This window comes from Rutilus rutilus (assembly GCF_951802725.1).
Source record: "Rutilus rutilus genome assembly, chromosome: 5".
Taxonomy (NCBI): domain Eukaryota; kingdom Metazoa; phylum Chordata; class Actinopteri; order Cypriniformes; family Leuciscidae; genus Rutilus; species Rutilus rutilus.
The window spans coordinates 6,327,968-6,353,143 of record NC_140213.1 but is presented as its reverse complement, the minus strand read 5'-3'; the positions used below and the strand labels follow the sequence as shown (position 1 = coordinate 6,353,143).

The 25,176-nt window shown below is 42.2% G+C and overlaps 2 protein-coding genes across 5 annotated transcripts; both read left to right on the top strand.

The window, feature by feature from the left end:
• The first annotated feature begins 1,845 nt into the window (after positions 1-1,845).
• Positions 1,846-13,302, top strand: bicra (BRD4 interacting chromatin remodeling complex associated protein). 4 transcript variants are annotated; one of them, XM_084409297.1, is made up of 14 exons: positions 1,846-1,945; positions 3,459-3,504; positions 3,600-3,645; positions 4,378-6,375; positions 6,535-6,720; positions 8,397-9,011; positions 9,296-9,500; positions 9,581-9,672; positions 9,777-9,902; positions 10,024-10,070; positions 10,246-10,394; positions 10,505-10,599; positions 10,693-10,798; positions 11,267-13,302. In XM_084409297.1, the coding sequence occupies exons 2-14, from the start codon at positions 3,464-3,466 to the stop codon at positions 12,961-12,963; spliced, it is 5,403 nt and encodes a 1,800-aa protein (XP_084265423.1). In that variant the 5' UTR covers positions 1,846-1,945; positions 3,459-3,463; the 3' UTR covers positions 12,964-13,302. The 4 variants fall into 4 exon arrangements, with proteins under 4 accessions (XP_084265423.1, XP_084265426.1, XP_084265425.1 ...); XM_084409299.1 differs by having other exon boundaries at positions 1,847-1,945; positions 10,696-10,798; XM_084409298.1 differs by lacking the exon at positions 1,846-1,945 and adding an exon at positions 2,043-2,061.
• Positions 13,303-13,449: 147 nt separating this feature from the next.
• ehd2b (EH-domain containing 2b) lies at positions 13,450-22,956 on the top strand. The gene is made up of 7 exons (XM_084409301.1): positions 13,450-14,870; positions 15,902-16,377; positions 16,697-16,873; positions 18,952-19,049; positions 20,605-21,017; positions 21,253-21,417; positions 21,501-22,956. The coding sequence occupies exons 2-7, from the start codon at positions 16,157-16,159 to the stop codon at positions 22,056-22,058; spliced, it is 1,632 nt and encodes a 543-aa protein (XP_084265427.1). The 5' UTR covers positions 13,450-14,870; positions 15,902-16,156; the 3' UTR covers positions 22,059-22,956.
• The last annotated feature ends 2,220 nt before the right edge of the window (positions 22,957-25,176 follow it).

Genomic DNA, 25,176 nt, shown 5'->3' with positions numbered 1-25,176 from the left:
AAATGGCCATAAATGGGCAGTGCCATTCAATACAATGCATCTATACACTGTATCTAATATGCATATTAATGTGTTCTTGAGGCAACATGTAATGAAAAAAGAAGTGTAGTAATGGGAGTAATAATTGCCAACATTTTCCTAATAATATCTCAAATTTCATAGGAATATTGGTATATCATTTCTTTCCCTATTCATTTATTGTGTCTCCCAAAATGCCTGATAAACATGTCTCTACATCGGACATGTATGAAATCAATGCCCTGTTCCGTAACAGAAGGTAATATTTTGATTAGAAACCCCATAACATTTTCCTGAGATGTTGATTCATGACAAACAAATAGAAAATTGGTCCGATTTTAATGATAATTTCAAAATATTATCATATTTCCATTAGAGTGCTACATTTGATCACCAAATTAATGTCAGTCATTTTAAAAGACCAAGGAGAAGTTGTTGTCACGGTGAAACCTCCAACATTTGGTCTCTCTGAAAAGCCCTGCATGTGCTCTTTACAGGACATTAAAACTATGACATATATACAGTGTCAGAGAAAATCACTAAAATATAATGACCAGTTCAGAGGACAAAAGTCTATTCCTGGGTCCCAGTTAAAGGGATAGTTCACCAAAAATGATGTTTCATACAAAACCTGTATGAGTTTCTTTCTTCTGTTGAACATAAAATCAGATATTTTAAAGAATGTTGGTAACCAGACAGTGATTTTGGGTGAACTATCCCTTTAAAGTGTAGATGGAGGGGGTCATAAAGTGATGCACCTGCGCCCTCTGCTGGACACTGCAGGCTGCGGCGGTAGTGCAGTAGTTTATTACTAGAACCTGAAATAATGAAGGGGCGCAGACAGGTTCGTCTCAACTGAATGTTTGTAATAACCTATCGATACAATGTCATGAGAATTGTCGCGTTACATACTACTGCTCCGATCGGTTATGTCATTGCTTAAAGAAGACGTCTCTATTGACTGTGGGACATGCGCAGTTGAAAGGAGACAAAGAGGAAGGAGTGGGTGGCGGATGAAATCTATTCATTGCGATATTTGTGTCACACCAGTCAAGCACTGGGACACCAGTAAAGGTCCAAGCCACACCCTTTAATGTAAGAAATATTCAAGCACAACTTCAAATGCGACCAATCAATGGGGGTAAACAATATGGAAGACCACGCCCCTTATACATACTTCATAAAGATGCCTTTTTTTGTGAGGGGGCAAATGGTTAATTTTAGCCTTTATTACAAAGAAGCCAGCCCTCCACTGTAATGCTTGAGGTCGCACCACCCCTTATTTGTGATGTTTAACAAACAGGGCCAATCACAGCCACCAGTGTTTCATCAAAACAGACTCCTTTGTCATAAAAACATCCGGACCCAAGGTGAAGCTGTACAGACAACTGCCTGTTTGTTATTGTGGAGGGAGCGATCCTCTAACTTAGTCCCATCTAACTGGTGTGGGAAAATGTGTTTCTTGGGGAGGAAGATTAACAGTTTTATTCATGTAAAAAAATACAATAATAATAATAATAATATATATATAAACTGGATATATGAAATTAAAATGGTAATCTTAATGTTGTTCAAGTTAAGGTTAAATTTCATTCTCATTGAACGTTACATCTTATCTAATCTGTAGCCTATGTTTACAGCCGTGAGACAAGATACATTATTTCCGTTTAATGCAATCAATATATTTCAGTGTTACAGTGAAATTGATACACAAATAAAGTATTATATCGTGCCGATGTTAAAGGACAACATGCGTATTTATACCGCAATATTAACAGCAACAATAACAGTGTGGTGTTGTTTATTAATCAGGCGATCGTGTCGGGCCTCTGTTTCCTGCTTGTGAGAGCTGTGCTTGGGTCCTGACGCGGAGCCCGTGCAGGGCCGTACTGGAGACCCCGCGCCGCCTGCACCTCTATCGTCTCGGGTGAGTTTGATACAATGTAGCAATTTCTCTTTAATTCTCAATAACTATTGCAACGCTGCAACATTCGCATGCAGACCTCAACTCTTCCCGCTTCATTTAGCCGGCCCGTTGCATAGGTCGGTTAATAGGTTGAGTTTACAGCGAATTCCCAAGCATACCCCCTTGATCCAGGAGTATTCCAACATAAACTCATATTTAGCTGGGATAAAGATAGGCTACGCAATTGCATCAATTGGAGTTCGAACACAAAATATTCAACAATCATGTGCACTGGCAACAGTGAATGCGCTCGTACGGCAGAAATACTACGTGTTTACAGTCAGTTGTTGTCAGATTTGTTCGTATTGCGTCTGTAAACGCACATATAACAGCTAGGAAGCTAGCTAGCCACAGCTAACAGAATCTGCTGCAGAACGAGCGTTAAAAAGCGAATTAAATGCGCTCTATGTTGGTAAACCTAGAAAATGGTCGCAAATAAAAGTATCTGCACCAGTGGGAATGTCGAGGGAGTTATTACATCTTTGCAAATGAGCAAAATAACCGCCGCGTCCTGCAGGTCCAGAGTGTCCATTCACGTCTCCGGTGTTGTTCTGATGCGAGACCCTCTCAAAATGACCTAGAACAAATCTCTGACAGAAGAAGCTTTCGCAGATATTTGTTAATGATGCTATGTGTGCTATTCGCACAGTCTGTTTGCCCCCAACAAACATTAGTGACGTCCCCGCCTACCTCATCTTCATTTTGTGGTTTTGATTTGTTTAGCTCGAGTCTGTGAACATGAACAGGCCAGCGACTCACCAAAGTCTGACACTTAAGTGTAAATAGGTGTTTGTAACTCTTTAAATTGTGATATTTGACACTCGGTGTCGGTGGTGTTTTTCTGTCTGTAGAACAGTGTGAGGTGATGCGCGCGCTTTTTCCCATCAGCTCTCGCGCCACAGATTGTGCACGAAAGTTCAGCTGCTGCCTTCAAAAGATGTGAAAGCGTTCACTCTTTTGTTTTTTGTGTGTGTAATTGTTCTTCCTTAAAGCCTCAGAATGCGTTAGATTTTGATTGTAGTTTGGTATTATCGACAATGAATGTGTATTCGAGCATTAAACGATCCACATAGTGTTTTAATGATGGAAGTCAATTCACCAGAAAAGTATACCCTAATGATGGGTTAACATTAACATGTTAACACGTGCCGCGCACTGGTGAAAGATTTACCTGGCAACATTTAGTCTGCTTTTAATATTATTTGCATTTGTCACCAGCGTGATTTATTCTCTTAAGATTGAAATTGATAGCGTCTGAAATTGTGTAGTTCATAAACGTTTTAATAATGCTGACTGATGTTCTACTTTATTTTCACTAATGTCCATGGTTGATTCAAATAACAAATTGACTCCTTATAAATGCACCCACATTTCACTTGTAAGGAAGTACTTGCTTGAAGTTTTGCTTTTGAGGTTTGTGTAAGGTTTAGCAGATGTGCATAAGTGTTAATGTTTATGCACTTTTTTTGTACAGTTGACATGGATGATGAAGATGGCAGGTGCTTGCTAGATGTAATTTGGTAAGTTGTTACACCCAAAATGGCATAAATGTGTTGAAGTTTGAATGTTGGATGTAGTGTAGACCCAGCTGAATAACATCTTTCTTGTTGTACAGTGACCCAGAAGCACTCAATGATTTTCTTCATGGATCAGAAACACAAGTGAGTACTTTGCGTGATAACCTAGATGCATCACACACACAAAACAGAACACTCACCCAGCAAGATTTCCCACAAACTTTTCCGGGTTACTTTTACATTTCTTCCCCCTAAATTGGTTGTCCAGCTTAATAATCTTTTCTTTAATTTCGATCCTGTTTTTTCCCTCTTTGGTTAATTCTTAAATATGAAATACTAATCTAATTTTCCACTCTTCTGACTCCTGTTTTCTTTCTTGTTTGCTTGGCCTTTTAACTTGGTTATGCCTGCATTTTGTTCTGGTTGATTGGTGCACTGTCCTCACTTTGCTCTTCCCTTGCCTTTCCCTCTTTGTCTGCCTATTTGCCCTTTGTGCATCTGCTCTGTCGCTTTCACACGCCTGTCTGTGTGCTGTGGTGATTTCTGCCTGTCCTATACCTGGGTATATCTGTCTGTAGCTGGACACTGATGACCTTTTGGATGGCTCAAGTGACCCGTCCAGCTCGTTCTTCTCCAGCACTGGGGTGAGTAATATCCCCCATTTGCGCCAACCTCCTGTCTCCATCCTTTTTTGTAGCACGTGCTCCTCAGCCCCACCATCCAAAACAGATGCATCGTGCACCAGACCTGCATCTACAGCAGTCAGTCCCAAAGGCCTACCACCATCCCAGATCCATCCATGCCATCTTATTCTTGCATCATTCTGAATGTGTGGCTAGGTTGAAGGGCTAACATTGGTCTTTTTGTCTTTTCCAGGGCCACATTCCTGAGGTCCAACCACAGGTTCAGCTGTCAACAAATGAGCCAGGCCTTCCAAGAGTCAGCGTTGATTTGGACTTCCTGGAGGATGATGACATCTTGGGGGGATCGCCGGGAGGAGACAATGGAAGCAATGGTGTTGGGGCAAATCATGAGCCCTGTGACATTTTGCAGCAGAGTCTGGCAGAGGCTAACATCACAGAGCAGAGCCTTCAAGAGGCCGAGGCTGAGCTTGACCTTAGTTCCTTTGGGTTAACTGGCCTTACACAGGTGGTCCAACCGCTGCCTGATGCTGGGCTGTCTGGAGTGGGCATTGGAGGTGCTACTCAGATTTTTTCAAACCAAGGCACCCCTACCGCACCCTCAAATGCCACCCCAGACATGCTCGGCTCAGTCCTGGCACATCCAGGCCTGCAGCTTCCCCAGGTCATGAACAAGGCTATCAGCGTCCAGCCATTCGTACAGCAAGTCGGGCTTGGAAATGTAACCCTTCAGTCTATTTCAAGCCTTCAGGCCTTACCGAATGGCAGTCAGTCCGGACCGTTGGGCATTGGACAAATTCAAGTTGTGGGCCAACCCACTGTAATGACTATAAATTCATCTGGGCAGCAGATTTTGACGAAAACCATGGGTGGCTACCAACTGCATCAACCTGGGCCTGAGGCAGCAAGCGCTGGAACGCAGGCTGGGCTTGGAGGCTCTGTTTTGAGTTCAGGAGGTGGACTTTTAATTCAAGGGGGCAAGGCCACTCTTGGGTCCCCTGCCTTAAATGGGCCAGCTGTCAGCTTAAGCAACACAAATACCAACAACAGTGCAACTACAATGGCCACTGCTGGTGGCATTGTGGGTTTCGGTAATGCCTCTCTGGGTGCAGGAATTGGAACTCAAACCCAGTCTCAAGGCCAAATCATGCAGAATGTCATCATCCAGCGAACGCCAACGCCAATTCAGCCCAAACCTCCTCAAGGGGGTTCCATCCAACCCAAAATCTTCAAGCAACACCAACAGCTTCCTGCCCCACACAACTTGCCAAATGATGCTAATAAGGCTCTGGGGGTGCAGCAAATCCCAGTGTCAGCTGGTCAGAATGTAACGTTCCTCCCTGGGAAGCCTGTCTCAAATGTAGTCTTGAGCACACAGGCTGCATCACAGGGAACGCAGTTTTCTCAAGCGCTCTTAAGGCAACAAGGCCCCCAAACGTCAGGCAAACCGCTCAGTGTTCACTTGTTAAACCAACAGGGAAGCATTGTCATTCCCTCGCAGACTGTCCTGCAGAGTCAAAACCACCAGTTCCTCTTACCAGGGCTTCAGGCAGGAGGTCAGATCCTGACTCAGCATCCCGGGGGTCACATCATTACCAGTCAGGGGCCTGGGGGACAGATAATTGCTAATCAGATCTTGACAGCCAATCAGAACATCAACCTGAGTCAGGTGTTGGCCTCACAGGGTCACCCTGGTGCCGCCCATATTCTCTCTGGACACATCCAGCTCCAGCCCGGTCAGATGTTCCAAATGCCGGTGTCATTGGCGCAAACGCAGACACAAGCCCATCCGGTAACGGGCCACGTTCAAACGGTCATCCAGGGCATGCCTATACAGAATTCCCTGTCCATGGAGAGCCTTAGCCCAGCAGTCAGTTTGCAGACGTTGGAGCAGTCTGGTGGCATCCCCAATAACGGTAGCAGTGGATCGACAGCCATGGCACCATGCCAGCCAGGAGAGGGAATCACAGTATTGGGCGGCTCTACGGACCCTGCTGCTCACCCAGCACAGACCCAACCCCAGCCCTCAGTTCTCACGGTTCAGGCGACTGCACCGGTTTCAGTAGCAGCTTCGGTTCCTTCCTCTTCATCTCCATCCCCCACTATGGCCACATCAACGCCCTCAATGGTGGGTTTGGGCTCCCAGGCCCAGCACAGCCCAGGAAAGGTGTTCACGTCACCTGGTTCCAGCATGATCCTTAGTCAGGAGTCTCTTCAAATGTTCCTGCAGCAGGTCAGTGTGCCCTCTTTAAACCTTATCTGCTGTTTGTAAACTGTGTCCCTTAGCTAATAAGCTAACATAACAACATTTGATCCCCAAGCTGACCTCTGACCAGATTGGATGATTGTGTTACCTCTCCCATTCCTGAACTGATAAATGTACCCATGTTAGGACCAACAGCAGCAAGCAGGAAAAGACCCACCTGCTGCTGTGGGTGTACCTGCATCTGTTATCGTCAGCGGCAGCAGTTCTGGTGCCGCCCCTTCAGGCCATGACAACTTGTTAGCTGAGACTCGGCAGAGGCAGAGTCCCAGCCCCTCCCTTGGCCCCGCCCACATGGCAACAGTGGTTAACAAGGTAGATGAGCTCATGCTCTGCACTAAGCCCCACCCACTTGTTGCTGCCACTGCTGCGTATTGGACCACTGTCTCCCAGCAGATCTCCCTCTCTTTCTGTCCCATTGTCTTTCTACTGTCATTGCTCAGACTTGGATGCTTTTATTTGTTCCTTCACTCATTTTCACTCTTGTTTTTGCCTGTTTTCATCATTCTTTCTGCATTCTGCACCTTTCACGAATGTTATCTGTTTCTGTTATTGTTACTGTAATGGGATTATACATTTTTTTGTCCATTAGTTATTTAGCACTATTATTGCATGCTATACCTCCCCCCCCCCCCCCCCCATAATATATTTGTTTTCCGCTGTTTATTTGCATAATCATTTTTTAACAGGAAGCTTGCCGAACTAAATTGACACTAATTGGGATATGGGTTGATGCAAAATAAACTGTGCAGTTGTTGCTTTTCAAATGGTGTCACATGCAATAATAAAACTCTAGAGACCTTATTTTTCGGTTGTGTGTTTGCATCATCTTCGTGCATCTTCCCATGAGCATGTCATGATGGAGCAATAGCTCTTTCTATTAGTTTCCCTGTTGTAAATATTTGCCACTCACTCTGCCATTCATTTTAACATTCAGACTACTCACTACTTCTGCTCCTCACTTTCGGTAACTGCTGTTTTTAACCTCAATCAGCCCTCTCTCCCCCCCCACCACCACCACCACCCAGCACCCCCAAGAGAAATTAAACTAATTCCCTTCAAGATCACTTTCAAAGATTTGATCTTGATCACTTGCTCGCTGCCCTGAATTACCTTTGCCCTCTACCAGCAAATCTGTTTTGGTTTATTTAGACTTGTACTTTTTTTTTTCTTTTCTTTTTTTTGTGTCTATTCTCTGTGAACCAATTTTTGTTCTTTGCAAAAATTATGTCCTCATGTCAGTTGTCCTCCCTTCCTGTTTGAAACCCCAGTAGTGTCTATCAAGAGAGCTCTAATCTTTTACACGTGCCTGATGTACAGTTTAGATATTTTGTCAGCAGTCTTTGTAAAAACTTTGTAAAGATTTTTCCTTTCTATTTCTTCATGCTATTATATTATCCTACTTGTATTTGTTTGTTGCTTGTTGCTCTTTGGTGTTTTTGCACCTCATATTTGTTTTTATAGCACTTTAGGTATGTTTGCAAGTTAGTCATTGTTTTAGTGATGCACTGGAATAAATTTCTTGGTCGAAACTGAAAACCAGATACAGTTTTGTTTTTCTTATGCTCTGTACCATTTGCATATATTGAACATGATTGTGAAACTGAAGTATAAAACGGTTATGCAAGAAACTTGCTATTGATAACGTCTCATTATTAGGAGATTTAGTCGATAAACTGGCTAAATTAAATGGCAAACAGAATGAATTATAAAGCCGTCTAGAGTTTCACTGATGTTGTCATTTAGTAATGTGACTTGTAGAATATATATCTGTTTACGTGTTGTTGCTGTGGTTTCATTTTTATATTGCTATTGAAATGATTTTATTGAAAACATGTTTGTGAACAAGCTGTTAATTTCTGTTAAAAAAGCTGTTAAAAAATGAAAAATTTCAGTGCATCCCTAAAAATTTTATTTCCCAAAATGATTCATTAAAAATATGAACTGGCTGATTATTGATCATTTTCTCTCCTCCTCCTCTTTCATCACAGACTATAAAGATCCAAAGCGCATCCCCTTCTCAACATGTGGTCACCCCTACACCAACACCCACTCTGTCGGACAGCCCTCAACCTGCTCAAGTTTCTCCCCTCACCCTCGGGCAACAGATCCAGTCTCCTCACCAGCACCAGCAGTCTCGGCCTCCGTCGCAGCCCCAGCCTCAGTCTCAAGCGCAGACTCCCTCACGCTCCTGCACACCTTCCTCTTTACCGCCTCTCTTCATCATACACAATCAGATCGGAGGTTCTCCACAACCACCACAGCCAGCTCCTCCACATCAGCAACAGCAGCCTCAGCAAATACAAGTGCAGCTCCAGCCTCAAGTTCTTCCTCAGACTCTGCCTCAGCCTACCACCCTGCAGCCAGACATACCTCCTTCCTCCTGTTCCCCGAAGCCTCCACAACCACTTCCCGCGCAATTCCAGTTCCAGCCTGCTGCGAGCTCGTCTCCAGCTGCAGTGGTCAAACAGCAGGTGACTGTGGTGCCGGGGCTGACTGCAGAACAGCAGCATCACCTACAGCTGATCAGTGCGCAGCTGCAGACCATGTCATCTATCACACAGCCCTCTCCTCAACAAAAGCAGCTTTTGGAAAAACTTCACCAGGTATTGCATCATCACTATATACTTTGTTCTAACTGGTTATGACACACAAGTTTTGCACCAAAAAAAAAAAAAAAACACTGCCACTTCTGAAAATATTTTTGATGATTTCAGAGTTATATAGAGCAAGGCTTTGTTAACATTCGGGTGCCACTGTGGGCAGGGCTACTTTGGAAAAAATGAGGGGGGAAACCGAGACTCCAAATGTCTCTTTCAAATCTCCATAATTGTTATTTTTTTTATCAACTCTGATAAGATGATTGTCTATTTGCTTGTGATATATACAGGTCCAGCAAAACATTCTTCTCCAGGCTAAGCAGCAAGCTCAGGCACAAGTCCAGGCCTCTCAGCAACAGGCCTCAAACCAGTTTAGCAAAATGCCAGATCCGCCTTCAGTCCAAGTTGCAACTTCAGCGGCCAGTGGCACTATCCAAGCACCAGTCCAGTCCCTTCTGCAGCAGAAGTCTGTGCTTGTCAAGTCCTCTACTACAGGTAGGCATCCCATATTTCTATCCTTTTAAATGTTTACTTGAAAATAATTCTAAGTTGACAATGCGTCATCTTAACCTCAGGTGCAAATGACACTCCAGTATTTTCTGCTGTGTCTGCTGGGGCTACAGTGAACCAGGGAGTCACGACTCCAAATCTTGCACAGGCTGTTCAGGTGAGTGAAATGTAGTTGATAGTATTTTTACTGTAGTTTGCAGCTGGACCATTATACTCACTGGAGACTGATCATTTTGAATGCATTCTGACTCTGGTTTGCAGGCAAAGCCAGGAGTCATAAGTTCAGTTGGTGGGCTAACTCTGGGTAAAGCTGGTTTGCAGATTCAGGTTTTAGGTGCTGGACTCTCTCAAATGCCTGCACCTCTACCACCCGCTCCTCAAACACAGGTAAGGTTCAAAATCACGTTGCATAAGACTGTTATAATAAACTGATCTGGATGGTGTCATATTTATGATAAATTATTATATATAATTGATCTATTTGATATAACCTTTTGTCTTTTCACAGACGTCATTAAAAAGGCCCTTTAGTATGGAACCAAGCAAAGAGGCTAGGTAATATATTCATTTACAGAGTGTAAATTGCAAACATGTTATTAGTAAAAATCTAAAAATAAACCTATAAATGAAGTGACATGCTAGTTATACACTAGTTTTTTATTTTTTATTATTATAATTTTTTTAAAGATCAGCAGTTCTCCTACTCATGTGCTCATGTATCTGTTTGTAGGATGCTAGAACAGCTGCGAAAACAGCAAGGCTCAGTTCTCCATCCTGACTACAGCTCTCCTTTCCACTCATTTGAGGACACACTTCATCGACTGCTGCCGTACCACCTGTATCAAGGCATGGCTTCGTCCACAGGAGACTACCGCAAAGGTAAACACTCATACAACTGTGTGAACATCTACAGACCTGTAGTGTAATGGTGTGGCACCCTCTTCGGGGCCAGTGTGTAACTCTTGCTTAACTCTTGGTTCTCTGTCCAGTGGATGATGAATTTGAGAATGTCTCAACCCAACTCTTGAAGCGCACACAAGCAATGCTGGATAAATATCGTCACTTGCTTTTTGAGGAATCAAAGGTATCATTTAAATCTCACTCACTTGACCTCTCTTTATGTCTGAAGCTTCTGAGCCCTGAATTCATTGGTATCTTGTGTGTTTGTTATTTTGAGCAGAGGCTGGGTCCCTCTGCAGAGATGGTTATGATTGACCGGATGTTCATTCAAGAGGAGAAGGTTGCTCTGAGTCAGGACAGGGTTCTGGCCAAGGAGAAACCAGGTAATGACCAAGGTTAAAGTTGCCATGAAATTACTTTGAGCATTGTCTTTGTTCCTGTTTATAATTTATGTGCTATTGGTAGTGTAACTGTCAGTGTATGTTCTGATGTTGTGGTATGGTGAACGTGATTTCACCAAGTACTACATGTTCCTGGATCAACATCTTTGTTGATCCTGGAACAACTTTCCAATCAACCAATCAGATTTGAGGGACAAGTTTACAGTTTGTCAAGTTTAGGCTTAGAACCAGGATGAGGTTTTTCAACATCAGTGTTAATCACCTATCATTTTCCTCTGATTTTAGGGAAAAGTTATGGGTAGGGTTAGGTTTAGGGGTAGGGATAGGGATAGGGTAAGGACAAAATTTTGGGACAGGAACAAAATATGTTGATCCAGGAACATGTCTGTCTTGGCAAAATCACGGTGACCATTGCGGTATTTAATCACTTTCATCTCTTACTTTTTGCAGAAGAATTTGTGGCAAATTCCTGTTTGCTAGACAGCAGTGCAGCGAGGCCTGTAAAGGTGGAGCTGAGTTCTGTAAGAATCACTTCATCATCATCATCATCATCAGCAGCAGCAGCAGCAGTTGCAGGTCCACCTGCACCGGCCGCACTTGCTCTTGCTCCAGCCGCAGCAGTTGCCCCTGCTCCAACCACAATCCCTGCACCTACTCCAGCTGCTGCCCCCACTCCTGTTTCTGCCCCGGCGCCCTTCCCTCCTACCAAGCTGGTGATCAAGCAAGGTGGAGGGGGAGCATCAGTATCCTGGTCCACCAGTTCAACCCCTACACCTGCTCCTGTGGTCCGGTCATCTGTGGAGCCAGTCGCACCAAGCGCCTCCTTCAGCCGCACTCCGTCCTCCCGCCCTGCTGATGACGACGATGACGTCGCGCTTCCCCAACGGACCAGCAAACCGCCCATGAAGACCTACGAGGCGCGCCGGCGAATAGGTTTGAAGCTGAAGATCAAACAGGAGGCAGGGCTTAGTAAGGTGGTTCACAACACTGCCTTAGATCCGGTCCACTCCCAATCCCAACTCACGCCACAACTACCGACCCCTGAGCAGCCGCAGAAAGTCAAACCACATGTAACCCCACCCACCACTGTCATTAGAACTCCACCCCCAACTTCTCACCCCACCCCCTCCTCCACAGTCACTACAGTAACAACACACACAGGTTCTGCCTCCAGTAGTGCAACTTCCTGTAGTGGGGCTAAGCCCTCATTTTCCTCCTCCTGGTCTTCATCGTCCCCTTCCACGTCTTCGGCGCAGATGAATGGCACTCTGGAACACCACGAGGTAGGCGGGGCCAAGCGGATCCCAGCGTCCACAGCAACACCTTCACAAACCACTTGCCGGCTCCCACTACGAAAGACGTACCGTGAAAACATCAGTCCACGTCACAGGCCGGGAGTACCAGGAGGAGGTGGAGATACGTTGCCCATTCTGCCAACAGGACCCCCTCTTACCTCTTCCCCCCAGCCACAAGGCTCTTCCCCTCAACCTGAACGGACTGTGATAGCCAGTGTGAAACTAGAAAGGCAGGGTGGACATGGGCGGTCTCACTCCCACACAGAGTCGCAGAGCCTCACAGCGGTGGAGGACGTCCTCTACCGTGGCATCAAAAACGCGTACCAACACCACCGAGAGTTCTCAGACAAAGAGGATGAGGACGAGGCAGAGGAAGGTGGTGGTCTGGGGCGGTTGAAGGCCATAGGGAGCAAATACCGAGAGGGAGGAAGGGGTACCTTCAGGATGGATCAACATGCCCCTGGTCCACCTTCTCCCGGAGAGTCTTCCTGCACAAGAGACTCCTCACTTCCTGCCAAACGCTGTAAGTCAGACTCTCCGGACATGGACAATGCAAGCTTCTCCAGCGGTAGCCCGCCACCGGACGACTCGTTGAATGAGCACCTGCAGTGTGCCATAGACAGTATACTGAACCTCCAACAGGGCCCTCCTGGACATGGAGGCTCAGGGAGAGGGGCTTTAGGGAGGGTTCATGGGGCAAACCTGCCTAACCAGCACCAAACCCATCCTTCCTACAGACAGTCCATGCCTCCCCTCTCCACACCTCCGTCATCCACCCCCATGTCCCAGCATCCACAGGTAGGGGGCAGAGGACAGAATGGAAATCTGGTTTCACAGACGCACAGTAGATAACAGCCCCTTTCAGCTGAAGTTGACTGAAAGACTGAAAAGCAGGATGTCAATGGATGGGGGAAGCAAACGGAGACACTTTTCCCATGTTCAGCTGTGTTTGCTTTGTTTGTCTGTGGTTTGTGCTGATGAAATGTGTTCTTTTGGTTTACATATGGCCCTTTAAGTGTACTTTCTAAAGTATAAAAAGTGCACTTTGATATGATTTTCAAAATTTTGTCCCTTTTTGTTTTTTCCTGGGACGGTTCCTACGTGGGTTCCCCAATTTAAAGATTTCTCAACTTGTGAGAGACAAAAATATATCACCATTCATTTAATAAATAATGTTTGTAATTACCGTGACGTATGCAGATTGCAGGAACTTTTTAAGTGATATCATGAAAATTGTCATATCAAATGGTAGTTAATTTGTTTATTTTTTGAGAGACCAATGAATCACTTCTCCCTTTGTTAGAATGGTCCCCCCTGCCATGTAATTATATTTTTATGAACTGGTGATCACTGCATAGAAGCTCATTAATGCATATTAGTATAGTGCTCTGTCTCCCCGAAGACTTAAATTCAGGTTTTGGTTATCTAACTACAGGAATTAACAATGAAGCATTCACAAACCGAAAAGTCACCAGAACTGTAAGAAATCTGTTGACCTTTAAAGCATTCCAGCATCAAGAGCACATTTACAAATCAAACATACAATAACAGCACAGCAAATTTGGGTGATCCTTCTAATAAAACATTTTGGGGGGGAGAATATTATTACAAGCTTGAAAAACAAGTCATTTTTGCATCTCTGAAGTGCAGACACAAATCCTCCCTCATTCATGCTTTTTTTTTTTTTTTCTTCTCTTCGTAGGCATATGTATGTTCAGACACTCGTACACATTTAAGATAGAATCACTGAAAGATCTTTGAACCGTTCAGAAGCAAACACAGCGAAAGCAGTGACATGGAAAAAAGAACAATAATAATGTAAAGAGAAAAAAGAAAATAGAAGAACTGTAAGAATTTGAAGTATAGTACTACAGATTAATTTTGTATTGTATTTATTGTGTATAATGACACTTTTTAAAAAAAAACTGTACATTTAGTAAAACTGTAAATTAAACCTTGCTTCTTTTATGAAACAATCACACCTTTTGTTTGCCATTTGACTTGGTTGTTTTTAAGACTGAGTGTATTTGACTTCATTGTGTACATGTAATGATCTTACTGGCCAGTAGGTGGCATTGGTTAATCGGGTCTGAGTCAGAAAGGAGCAACAGAGTGCAATATAGATGATCTGCCAAGCGTCTCAAATGTGGTCTTTCATGCCATCATCAAGAGTCACGTGAGCGTCTGCTCTGCAAACAGATCTCTAGATCAAACAACAAAGTCATAATAGAATATGCTGCCCCATGGTGAAGCATCCGCTGAAAGACGAGCAGTGCCACACCCTCATGTTTGCAGGCAGTACTTTATGTAAATGAATGACTCTCCCTATAAAATGCTTGACTCCACCTTAGCATGTGGATGCAACTCCTCAACTCCCTGTCCCCACCCTGGTTTAAACCCATTGTCATCACTCGCCTAAAACCAATCAGCCGTCCTGGGCTCTCCCCTGCTTCTGTGTCAAGCCGTGTTTGAAGAAGAGGTGCAGAGAGAAACGTAGGCAGGGAAGAAGGCAGTACTTGTGTGCAAGCCTAAAGCTTATTTTGCTGCAAGAGACAGAAGCACAGGCAGATCAAGACCTCTCCTCTGAAGAACAACCGTTACTTGAAACGTTTTACTTGGTGCTGCTACTCCAGTGTCTTGGACAGATTGTTCCTTCTAAAGCGTATCCTCGCGTGTAGAATCACATCCAGAGCAAGAGAAGAGTTGCTAAGGTCCGTCATCTCTTTAAGTACTTCAACCTGAGATTCGGCATTCTCCAGGTAAGAGGACAAATCTTGGATTTTTTGGAATGTTTTGTGAGTTACACTTTAAAAATCCCTTTCTAAATAAAATAAAAAGTTGATGCGTGCATTGTTGGAACCCCCCCCCCCCACCCCCCAAAAAAAGGATTAAACATAGGAGCAAATGCCTTTGGCCTTTCCTTCCTTTACTGGCACACATCAGTGTTCTGGTTCTGTATTACTTCTGGAAATGATCTGAAGCTTAAGGCTTCTCCCAAAGAGTCAACTGTCTGTTGCAACTGTGGTGAAGGATGCCACAAGGCATTTTCCATCTCCTGCGCAACATGTGAGTCTTATTACATAAAGTCAAATCCCAACCATTAACTTTTTTGCCAAGGAAGCTGTGCTAAAGTTGAATTTTTAATCCGACATACAGTAACTAGTTTCTTTTCAGTTGTTAACTAAGGTTGGCACAGCTGTACTTCACTGGAATACGTTTACTTCAGCATAAACTCCATTTTGATTTAGAATAAATCCTCTGGAAAAGCATTAAGAAGGTGGTGTTTAGATCTACTGCGTGCCAAATGCGCATTAGGGGAACTGATGCAAAATCCTGTCAGGATTCTATCAGAAACACTGAATATGCTTGTGTTTGATGCATCACTGGTGCTTTCAGCCCTTTACACACCGTAATCCTTCACACATTTAACTTTCCACTGTGAGCCGCTGCTGGAAAATATGTCTCACTTTTTTCAATATACGGAAGTAAGTTATGAATGTGTGTTTGTGGACTCAGAGTTTGGGTGTGTGTGTGTAAGTGTTTCCAAAATGAGCACCAACTTTTTCCAGGGACATGCATGGACAATGCACTCTACTTTCCCTCTGGGCTAACAACATTTCTTAAGATTCTTTATTTGAAGGTAAATGGAAAAGTTAGACATTTTAATGGGAGCAAGGCCTTCTAACCAAGAAATTATTAAGATTAAATATATAGTTAGAAAAACACCTACAGCATATACTGTAAGCAATATTGTTCTAATGTTTTATTTCCTGTTTTCTTTTTTTTTCAGGCAATATTTTTTTTTAAACTAAAACAGAAGAAACCCGGGGGTTACAAATTATATAACATTGTATACACTATAGCTTGCTTTATAACTCCAGCAAATCACTGTAAACCTTCAAGACAGAACATTTGGTTGCTTTACAGAAATACTGTAAGCAAGAGAAGAGTCTTCACAGTCATCCCCGAGGACACGTAAACAGTGCAAAACACAGCCATAAATTAACTGCAAAGGAAACTCTGAATACTCTCGCAAGTTTGCAAGATGTCACGCTGGGGACGTAAGAATGTCAAAAAGGCCCCTGAGGTGATTAGGACAGTGACCGAGGGCCTTAAGTCACTCTATCGAAAGAAACTCCTGCCCCTGGAGCAGTACTACTGCTTCCATGACTTCCACTCACCGAGTCTGGAGGACGCCGACTTCGACAACAAACCCATGGTGCTAGTGGTTGGACAGTACTCAACAGGAAAGACCACGTTTATCAAGTAAGTTTATTTTTTAAGGGTTCTTTAAAGAGTTAAAACATGTCTATGGCGGTTAAGGGCTTGGATAGTGGTTTTAGTCCACTCGTGGTTTAGGATCTTGAGATATATACTCTACATTACATTGGTTTGATCTCTGTACTAAATTCAAAGGTTATTCAAATTCAAATCAGATTATTTAGTGAATGGAAATACATTTAGCTGAACTTAAACAGCAGTTCCATTGTGTTTTGTCCATCTAGTTGACATAGACGACAAGCTTCAAGGTTATTAAAGACTATCATGTCAACACGTTAACCATGGCTTTGTTCTGTCAACACAGGTATCTGCTGGAACAGGACGTCCCAGGGAGTCGTATAGGGCCGGAGCCCACCACCGACTGCTTCACCGCTATCATGCACGGAGACGTGGAGGGGCTCATTCCTGGAAACGCCCTCATAGTGGATCCCAACAAACCCTTCCGCAAGCTCAACCCCTTCGGAAACACCTTCCTCAACAGGTGAATAGATTCATACAGGCAGATGTTACACTGAGCCGCTATGTACGACATGACATGTGAGATGAAGGCGGGTTGTGTGAAAGAATGTGCCCACTGATCCGTCTGCTTACACTGGGCACGCAGGGAAGATAACAGAGAAACAGTGTGTTAGTTTTTGCTCTACGGAATTTCAAGAGTCCGTGCCAAATTTCTAAGGGAGGAGGGACTTTCCTTATTTGTGGAAAACTTGTGGAAGGGAGAGATATCACAAGAGAGGGCAAAAGCAGAGCTGTGATGAGTGATGACTTAAGAGGCGTCGGAGTCCTTAAAGAGGTTAAAGGACTAATTTAAATTTAATTTATGTTCTACATTTTCTGAAGATAATGGATTATGCCAGGACATTACTATGGTGTTGCTTAGGTGTTGTAAACATTTTGTTTGCTTGTTTCTATATGGTTGCAATGGTGTGATTGCTTAGAACCTGGTCACTTAGAAAAAGAAACAGAATAAGGTATCATTCATGTAGCAAAAATCATGGGGGATGCGCCCGATGTTTATTTGTTCGTTTATTTTTAATGCTTTTAAAAATGTCATGTGGTGTAACCATCAGCTAAAAAGAAATAACCTATTTTTGTTACACCTTGCATACATTTTAGTGTAAAGTTTTACAATTTCAAGGTAAACAGGTAATATATCATGAATTATGAATTCATAAATATCATCACATTTGGGGAATCACACCACATGACATTTACTACCTAAACTAATCTTGCCTTGATCTTAAAAGGTCAAATTAACTGATATTTTAAGAAACTTGACCTTGGGAAAAAAGGTTTCAAATATTAAAAAAGTAGTGAATCGGATATAGAAATAATATGGAAATAATAATAATATATTATGCCAAACTAAATAAAAGAATGATTTTTTTTCTGATATCACCCTGACATTTTTTACTTCATGCCCCTCCAAAATATAAAAAAATTAAAAACATGCTGATTGTAGAAGAGATGTATTCAAGTCATTGCATGTACGAATTGCATATTTATTTTTTATATTTCGAATAAATTAGTACATCTGGACAAAAAAAAGAGCATTGACCCTAACATTTAGAACAAATCTCGAAACCTCTATGTGAACGATAATGGCAGTGAAGCTTGCTTTAGCAAACTCCATTTATTTGGTGAATTAAGACAGAGCAATGTCTGGTATTGAAATACCAGGCAGTAGCCAAAACAGTGTGAGGAAACTAAGCTGAAGTTCAGGTCCAGGTCATCTGAATACCTTAGTCCTCTCATTAAGTTTGCCAAGAGAGTTTCAACATAATTAGCTTGTAGTTGTCTGTCAGCACCAAAGGGGGCACTGGTTTGAGTGCCAGGGAGAGTATTTATCAGATCTAGTTCTCCCCTGTTCTCTTTGAGAGTATTTTTGCAAACATGTTTTGAGAACTTCTTTTCTCCTACTTCCTGCCCAGGGAAGCAGTCCACTCATTAAGCCCCTTTAAAGCAGGAAGAGACCATGTTTTTCTATGCCGCAGATCATTAGTGGCAAGTATTGTTTGATTTTGGCAGTGCTGGTCATTTTCCTTCAGGAAGCCCCGTGTGTTTCAAGCACCACTTCCACACAATGGACCAGCCTGGGTGGAGTGACGCTAGAAGTCTGCTTCTTAGATCACACACAACAGCTGTGATAGGAGTAATGGGTCATTTTTTCAGCTTTTCTCAGGGGGAAAGTGATTTAAACTAAAGAGCGCCTGAATGTTTGATAATTGTGCTGTATCCTTTTAAGGAATCATACACCAACTAGGCCTACAGTGACTCTGAAGAATATTTTGGGCAGTTTTGGACACATACACATTTTTAAGTTGAAAAATGCTACACAGTTTGATATTTTGTTTAATGCTTGTAATTGTGGGGCAACTGTAGCTTAGCAAATCAGATGAAACATGTAATGCTGTATTTAACTAAATATATCAGCTTAAAGTCTGTAGCCTTGATTTACCCATTCAACCAAGAGGAAAAATGAACTTATGAAATTTATTTAATTTTTTTGTCTATCACCGAATGCAATACAAACTCTGACCTCATCTCTTTCTCTGACAGATTCCAGTGTGCTCAGCTGCCCAACCAGGTCCTGGAGAGCATCAGCATCATCGACTCCCCAGGCATCCTGTCCGGGGCCAAACAGAGAGTGAGTCGAGGTAAGGCTGACTAAAAAAGTAAGGAGAGAGATTTGGAAGTATTTTCAGCCAAATGTCAATAAATTTCCCACTTCAAATTCAACTTCATTCAAACTGGTCTACAATATCTCTTTATTATGTGTTTATTAAATGAGAAAATGATTAGTCCTTCACTAGTCCCCTGGGAAAACTCACAATATGCTCCAATATGTCTTTTACTGCAAAAAAATATAGAACATTCTGTTAAAACAGTAAAACTGAATTGACCCCATAAAGACCCCAGAGAAACTCTAGATGTTGGGAACTAAGTGGTGTCATCGTAAATAGAAAGGACAATACTGATCTGAGATCTTTTACATGGTATATAACAGATGAATAATTTCTAGGCTCTCCCTCAGAGAACATCGTTGGGTAATCTTAGCTTATCAGTGTTGCACCTCACTGGGTGATGTCTGCTTTTTCTCACATATTTTCCTGCCTCACAGCATTTGAAATGACGCACAGAATGGGAAAGTGAGCCATAAAGGTGTGACAGGGAGAGGAAAGGGAAGGAATGTAAAAGAATGTTAGGGGGATGTAAGAGACTCTGGACTATTCATATGTTGTCAAAACACAACATTTGCACATAATCACCAAGATGATTGTTAAAGAGCTAATAAGATCTCAAAATTTGAAAATAGTCTCAATAGAGCACAACAGCTGGGTTCAAGAATTATAATCCATAGAAAAGGGGTAGCCAACTCTACTCCTGGAGAGCTTCCTTCCTACAGAGTTTAGCTGCAAACCTAATCAAAAATGCCTGAAAATTACAGGCAGGAGTGTTGAAGCAGGGTTGAAACTGATGTCTGCAGGAAGGTAGCCCTTCAGGAGCAGAATTGGCTATCCCTTCTGTAGAGAAACAGCAATAACCTACAAACCAGGTGTAGCCAACCCTACTCCTGGAGGGCTACCAAACCTCTAAACCTAATCAAACAAACCAGAACCAGCTAATCAAGGTCCTTAGTCCTGAACGGATTACTTGAAAACAACAGGTAGGTGTATTGGATAGGTATGGATCTGAAGTTTACAAGAAGGTTGGCTTCCCACGATACAAACCTTTCAAGACAGACCTACCATGAGCTCTAAGGTTAAGCAATAGTGTATCTAATCTAGAATGTAATCTAGAACCCATAACCCAGTGTGAGTTTACCTGAAAAGAGAATTTGATGTTAGCATGGAAACAAGAACAATGGCCGCCCACTTTCAAATCAATCTGAATGACATAGTCGTTTCTCCATCCTCTCAAGCTACTTATGCATTTGAATCTGAACCTTCAAATGCATTGCATTTTAATATTTGTAGCCAATAGTTGTACTGTTGGCTTTGAATTGTTTTTATAATTTGCAATACTTCATGGGATTAGTTCATTCTTTTATAAAAGAATTTAAGTACATAGTCTTTTACTTTTTTTCAGATTTTCAAATACTCTCTTGCTTTGAATCAAACCAGGGCTGGTGGGTCTGATCACCGCAAACTTGCACAACACTGTTGTTATAGTCTTTTCTTTTGTTCAATTTGATGATCTTTCTCTTTGTAGGATATGACTTCCCAGCAGTTCTCCGCTGGTTTGCTGAGCGTGTGGACCGGATCATTCTTCTCTTTGATGCCCACAAGTTGGAGATCTCGGATGAATTCTCAGAGGCAATCGGAGCCCTCAAGGGCAATGAAGACAAACTCCGTGTTGTGCTGAACAAGGCTGATATGATTGATACCCAGCAGCTCATGCGAGTGTATGGAGCTTTAATGTGGTCTCTGGGGAAAGTGTTTGGTACTCCTGAAGTTCTGAGGGTGTACATCGGGTCCTTCTGGTCTGAACCACTTATGGTGTCCGACAACCGCAAGCTGTTTGAGTTGGAGGAGGAAGATCTGTTTGCTGACATCCAGAATCTGCCACGCAACTCAGCCCTACGCAAACTTAATGACTTGGTCAAGAGGGCTCGTCTTGTGAGGGTATGTTAATGTATCATTAATGACTTTTTGTTGGAACTGTGATATCAGAAGGTAAATGATCGAATGTGAACACTTAAAATGATAGTTCACCCAAAAAAATCTAAATTTTGTCTGCATTTACGTACCCTCATATCATTCCAAACCTGTATGACTTTTTTCTTCTGTGGAAAACAAAATAAGATTTTTTGAATAATATCTCAGTTTTTTTCTGTCCCCTGGGCTTCTTTTCTCATAGGTACATGCCCATATCATCAGTTACTTGAAGCAAGAGATGCCATCTGTCTTCAGGAAGGACAATAAAAAGAAGAACCTGATCTACCAGCTCCCGGTCATCTTCTCCAAGATTCAGCTACAGCATCATATCTCTCCAGGAGACTTCCCCGATTGTACCAAGATGCAGGTTAGTGCAACCACCTTGCTCTTGTATTGAGGTTAAAACACTACTCTTCTTGCTTGACTGTCCTTTCTGTGTTTATTGTATAGGAGCAACTAATGGCACATGACTTCACCAAGTTTAAAGCCCTGAAGCCCAACCTGATGGCAATGCTGGATGAGCTGTTGTCTAACGACATTGCCAAACTGATGCCCCTTCTAAGGCAAGAAGAAATAGACGCTGGGGTCCAACCTGGGGTCCAAGGCGGGGCCTTCTTGGGAACCCGTGCCGGACCTTTTATGGAAGGGGACCCCTTTGGCGAAACCGCGGATCAAAATGGCGAGGTGGGTGAGGAAGACGAGGAATGGGTAGTGACCAAGGACAAGCCCAAGTATGATGAGATCTTCTACAACCTAGCACCAAACGAAGGCAAACTAAGTGGCATCAAAGCCAAAGATTGGATGGTGAGCACACGGCTGCCCAACTCTGTGCTGGGCCGCATCTGGAAGCTCTCGGATGTGGATCGTGACGGCATGCTGGATGACGAGGAGTTTGCCCTGGCCAGCCACCTGATTGAAGTGAAACTGGATGGTCATGGGCTGCCCCCTGAGTTGCCTGCCCGTCTCGTGCCACCATCCAAACGCCGGCAAAAAGGCTCTGATGCTTAGACAATGCACATTTACGATCAACTGATCCTTGTCCGCACTTCCCGCATGTTGTCCAGCTCCACAGCTGCTGCAATGCATCTCCATTCACTGTATTTTGGTGTCATTTTGTACTTTGGTCATTTTGTAACTCGCAATTAATGTCTTACTATGTATTCTTGGTTCAAATGCAACAATTTAAATATTCCCAGCTGGAAGCCAAAGAGCTTTGTGATAAACCAAAGACTGGTCTCAGTCATTTGAAAGGAATGTCGCATCTGTCGCCATTTTAAAATCATATGACCTCACATCCAGAAATGCTACACTCATGACTCAATTCATAGAACTTATAATGGCTCCTGAACTAAGGGATAGCAAATTAACTCTTGTAGATAACAGACATTCATTTTTAGCATTTAGTGTGGAAATCTATAGACTTGGCTTTTACGTACTTTTCAGTGTGGCTTTTAATGTTGTAGTCAACTAAATCAGAATGTGAAGTCAAGGCAAACACTCAAAACTCTGAAACTGCTTTGAAAGAAGACCTGAGAAGGCAAGTTAAAATACTTTGTTTTTAGAATATGTAAATCATTTTACTAGAATGTTGCTGTCTATGCCTTTAAGATTGAAAAGGAAATATGCTTTATATGTGATCAGTTTTACAGTTTTTTCCTTTTTTGTATTGAATGAGCTCTATGCATACTATGAAAGACTGTCACAGGATATATATATATATATATATATATATATATATATATATATATATATATATATATATATATATATATATAAAATCAATGTCATACAAGCAAAAATGTGGAGATTTCTTTCTGACTACTGTAAACGGTTCCACTGACTGCTTCAGTTAACCAATGTTTTCACAGTAAATATATTGAGCTGAATAAAGACCCTTTGTATCTTGGATCTGTTTTGTTTTATAGAAGATTTTTTTAACAAAAAGAACTGCACTGAAAAAGCATAACTTTTGAATAAGTAGAAAACAAGAAGAAACAAATTGTCCCAACTAACAGGGCTGAGAACATGCAAAGCTCAAAATAAAATGAATGGAAAATAAAACAACTCATATAGGCTAGTATTTAAATTTACCTCCTTAGGCTGACATTTAACATTTTCTGCTTTTCACTGACACTTTGCTATAGGGAAAAAAAAAAAAACTTAAACGTTTCAAAGCCTGTTTGGTATGGTTTCTGTGGAAAGAGTCTTACGAATCTTGAAATGTTGGGAAAGGGGGCATACTAGCAGACAGAAAGGCTGCAGTCTTGTGCACACATATGCTGTACAGTTGCTCGGTGACAGGCCAGATAAACAGTGAGTCACAGAGATCCCAGCCAAAACCCCATACCACCATTTTCCATCCTCCAGTACAACCACCCGTTCCTCTCTTCGCTTATACTTTCCAGCTCTGCATCATTCCAGAGACTCTGTTATAACTTTTCACACATCTTGCTCAATGCCTGTGTTTTTCCTCTTCCCTCATACAATCCCACAACCTGTGAGAGCATTGTATGTGTGTAACCCTTCAGGTTTATAAAGAAAGAGAGGAAGGGTATCTCCCCGTTTCCACAATTTCGCCATGGAAAGATACACAAATGAGAAACAGAGGCAATCCACCCCTGGCTCCAATTGCTAGCTGGTTTACATTGTGACTCAGTGGTGAAGAATGTGGTGGGATGGGCTTGAAGGAGTTATTAATATCTCTTTTCCTCGGGTCCGTTAGATTTTCTAAAGTTCAGGACTTCGACACAGTCTCTTTATGGAAGACGTTAACATCCCCCTATTTGGACTTTTCTTCAGGCCTGAATCCTGCAAGTTTCTCTGTGTGTGTGGTGACGGAGTTACAGAGGCTGTGTGAACATGCAGACATTTGAGATCCACCTCATAAATTGAGCAAGTGAACACAAATCATTATAATCATCTGCAGCTTATACTGAAGCTCCTAACAAATTCCTTAAACAAAACCGGGTGGTTAAAGTATTTGAGGGTAAAAGAATACGCAAATATATTGCCCATTAAACAGAGAAAGAACATATTTCAGTCAGTGTGTCAGCATAACAATATTCCCTTTGGGATACAATGGCATGTCATTTTCCATAAGTCTCTTATCAAGCGTTTGAATGTGTTCACATGCAAACTATAACATTTTGTATAAGGGATAATTCACCCCAAAATGAAAATGTTGTTATCATTTACTCACCCTTATGATGTTCCAAACCTGTATGAGATTCTTTCTTAGGTTGAACACAAAAGAAGATATTTTAAAGAATGTTTGTAACCAGACAGTTGACGGTAGACATTGACTTCCTTTTCAATTGGGTGCGTTCAACTTGTGCTGTCTGGTTACCAAATTTTTTTTTTAAATATCTTCTTTTGTGTTCAACAGAAGAAAGAAACTCGTACAGGTTTGGAACAACATGGGGTGAGTAGACTAAATGATGACAGAAATTTCATTTTTTGGAGGTGAAATATCCCTTTAAGAGGGAAAAAAGTGTTACATAAAGTCATCAAACACGTGGCAGTCTTGACTACATAGCAACCACACAGGCAAGAAAACACGCACAATATTTGTTCATGTCTTGGACACCGCCTCCACGCCGGGATTCCCTCACAGACCAGCACACAGTGGTCGTATATACGTCACCATGCCTACATAGGGAATTCCTCACAAAGATGCCCAGCAAACCGCATGATAGCTGGGCCAGTGTCATTTCACATTATCAGAGTGCGTCCTCTGGTGGACTTTTACAGAGACCGCACTGTTTTAAATGTTTGACTCAGACTGTAAAAAAAAAAAGAAAGAAAAAAAAAAAGAAGAAGTTTGAATTAGGTCATCGCTAGGCCAATATCCTGGAGCTCGGAATATCAAGCAGACATTATGTTTAAAAATTTTTTAACACATCTGTTATGTTTATAATTTTAAACGTATTGTAGTGGTTAGTTTATAAGAATCTTTCATTAAGTGCCAAAGAGCGCAGAATATTTTATTTTTTTATAAAACCATATTAAAATATTTGTGCTCATTTTTGACCTTTGAATAAAATTGTACTCAAAATGTATTGGAAATAAATACATTCATATTATATTAGGGTACTTCAAAAATATGTATATAGCCAAACTTAACTTT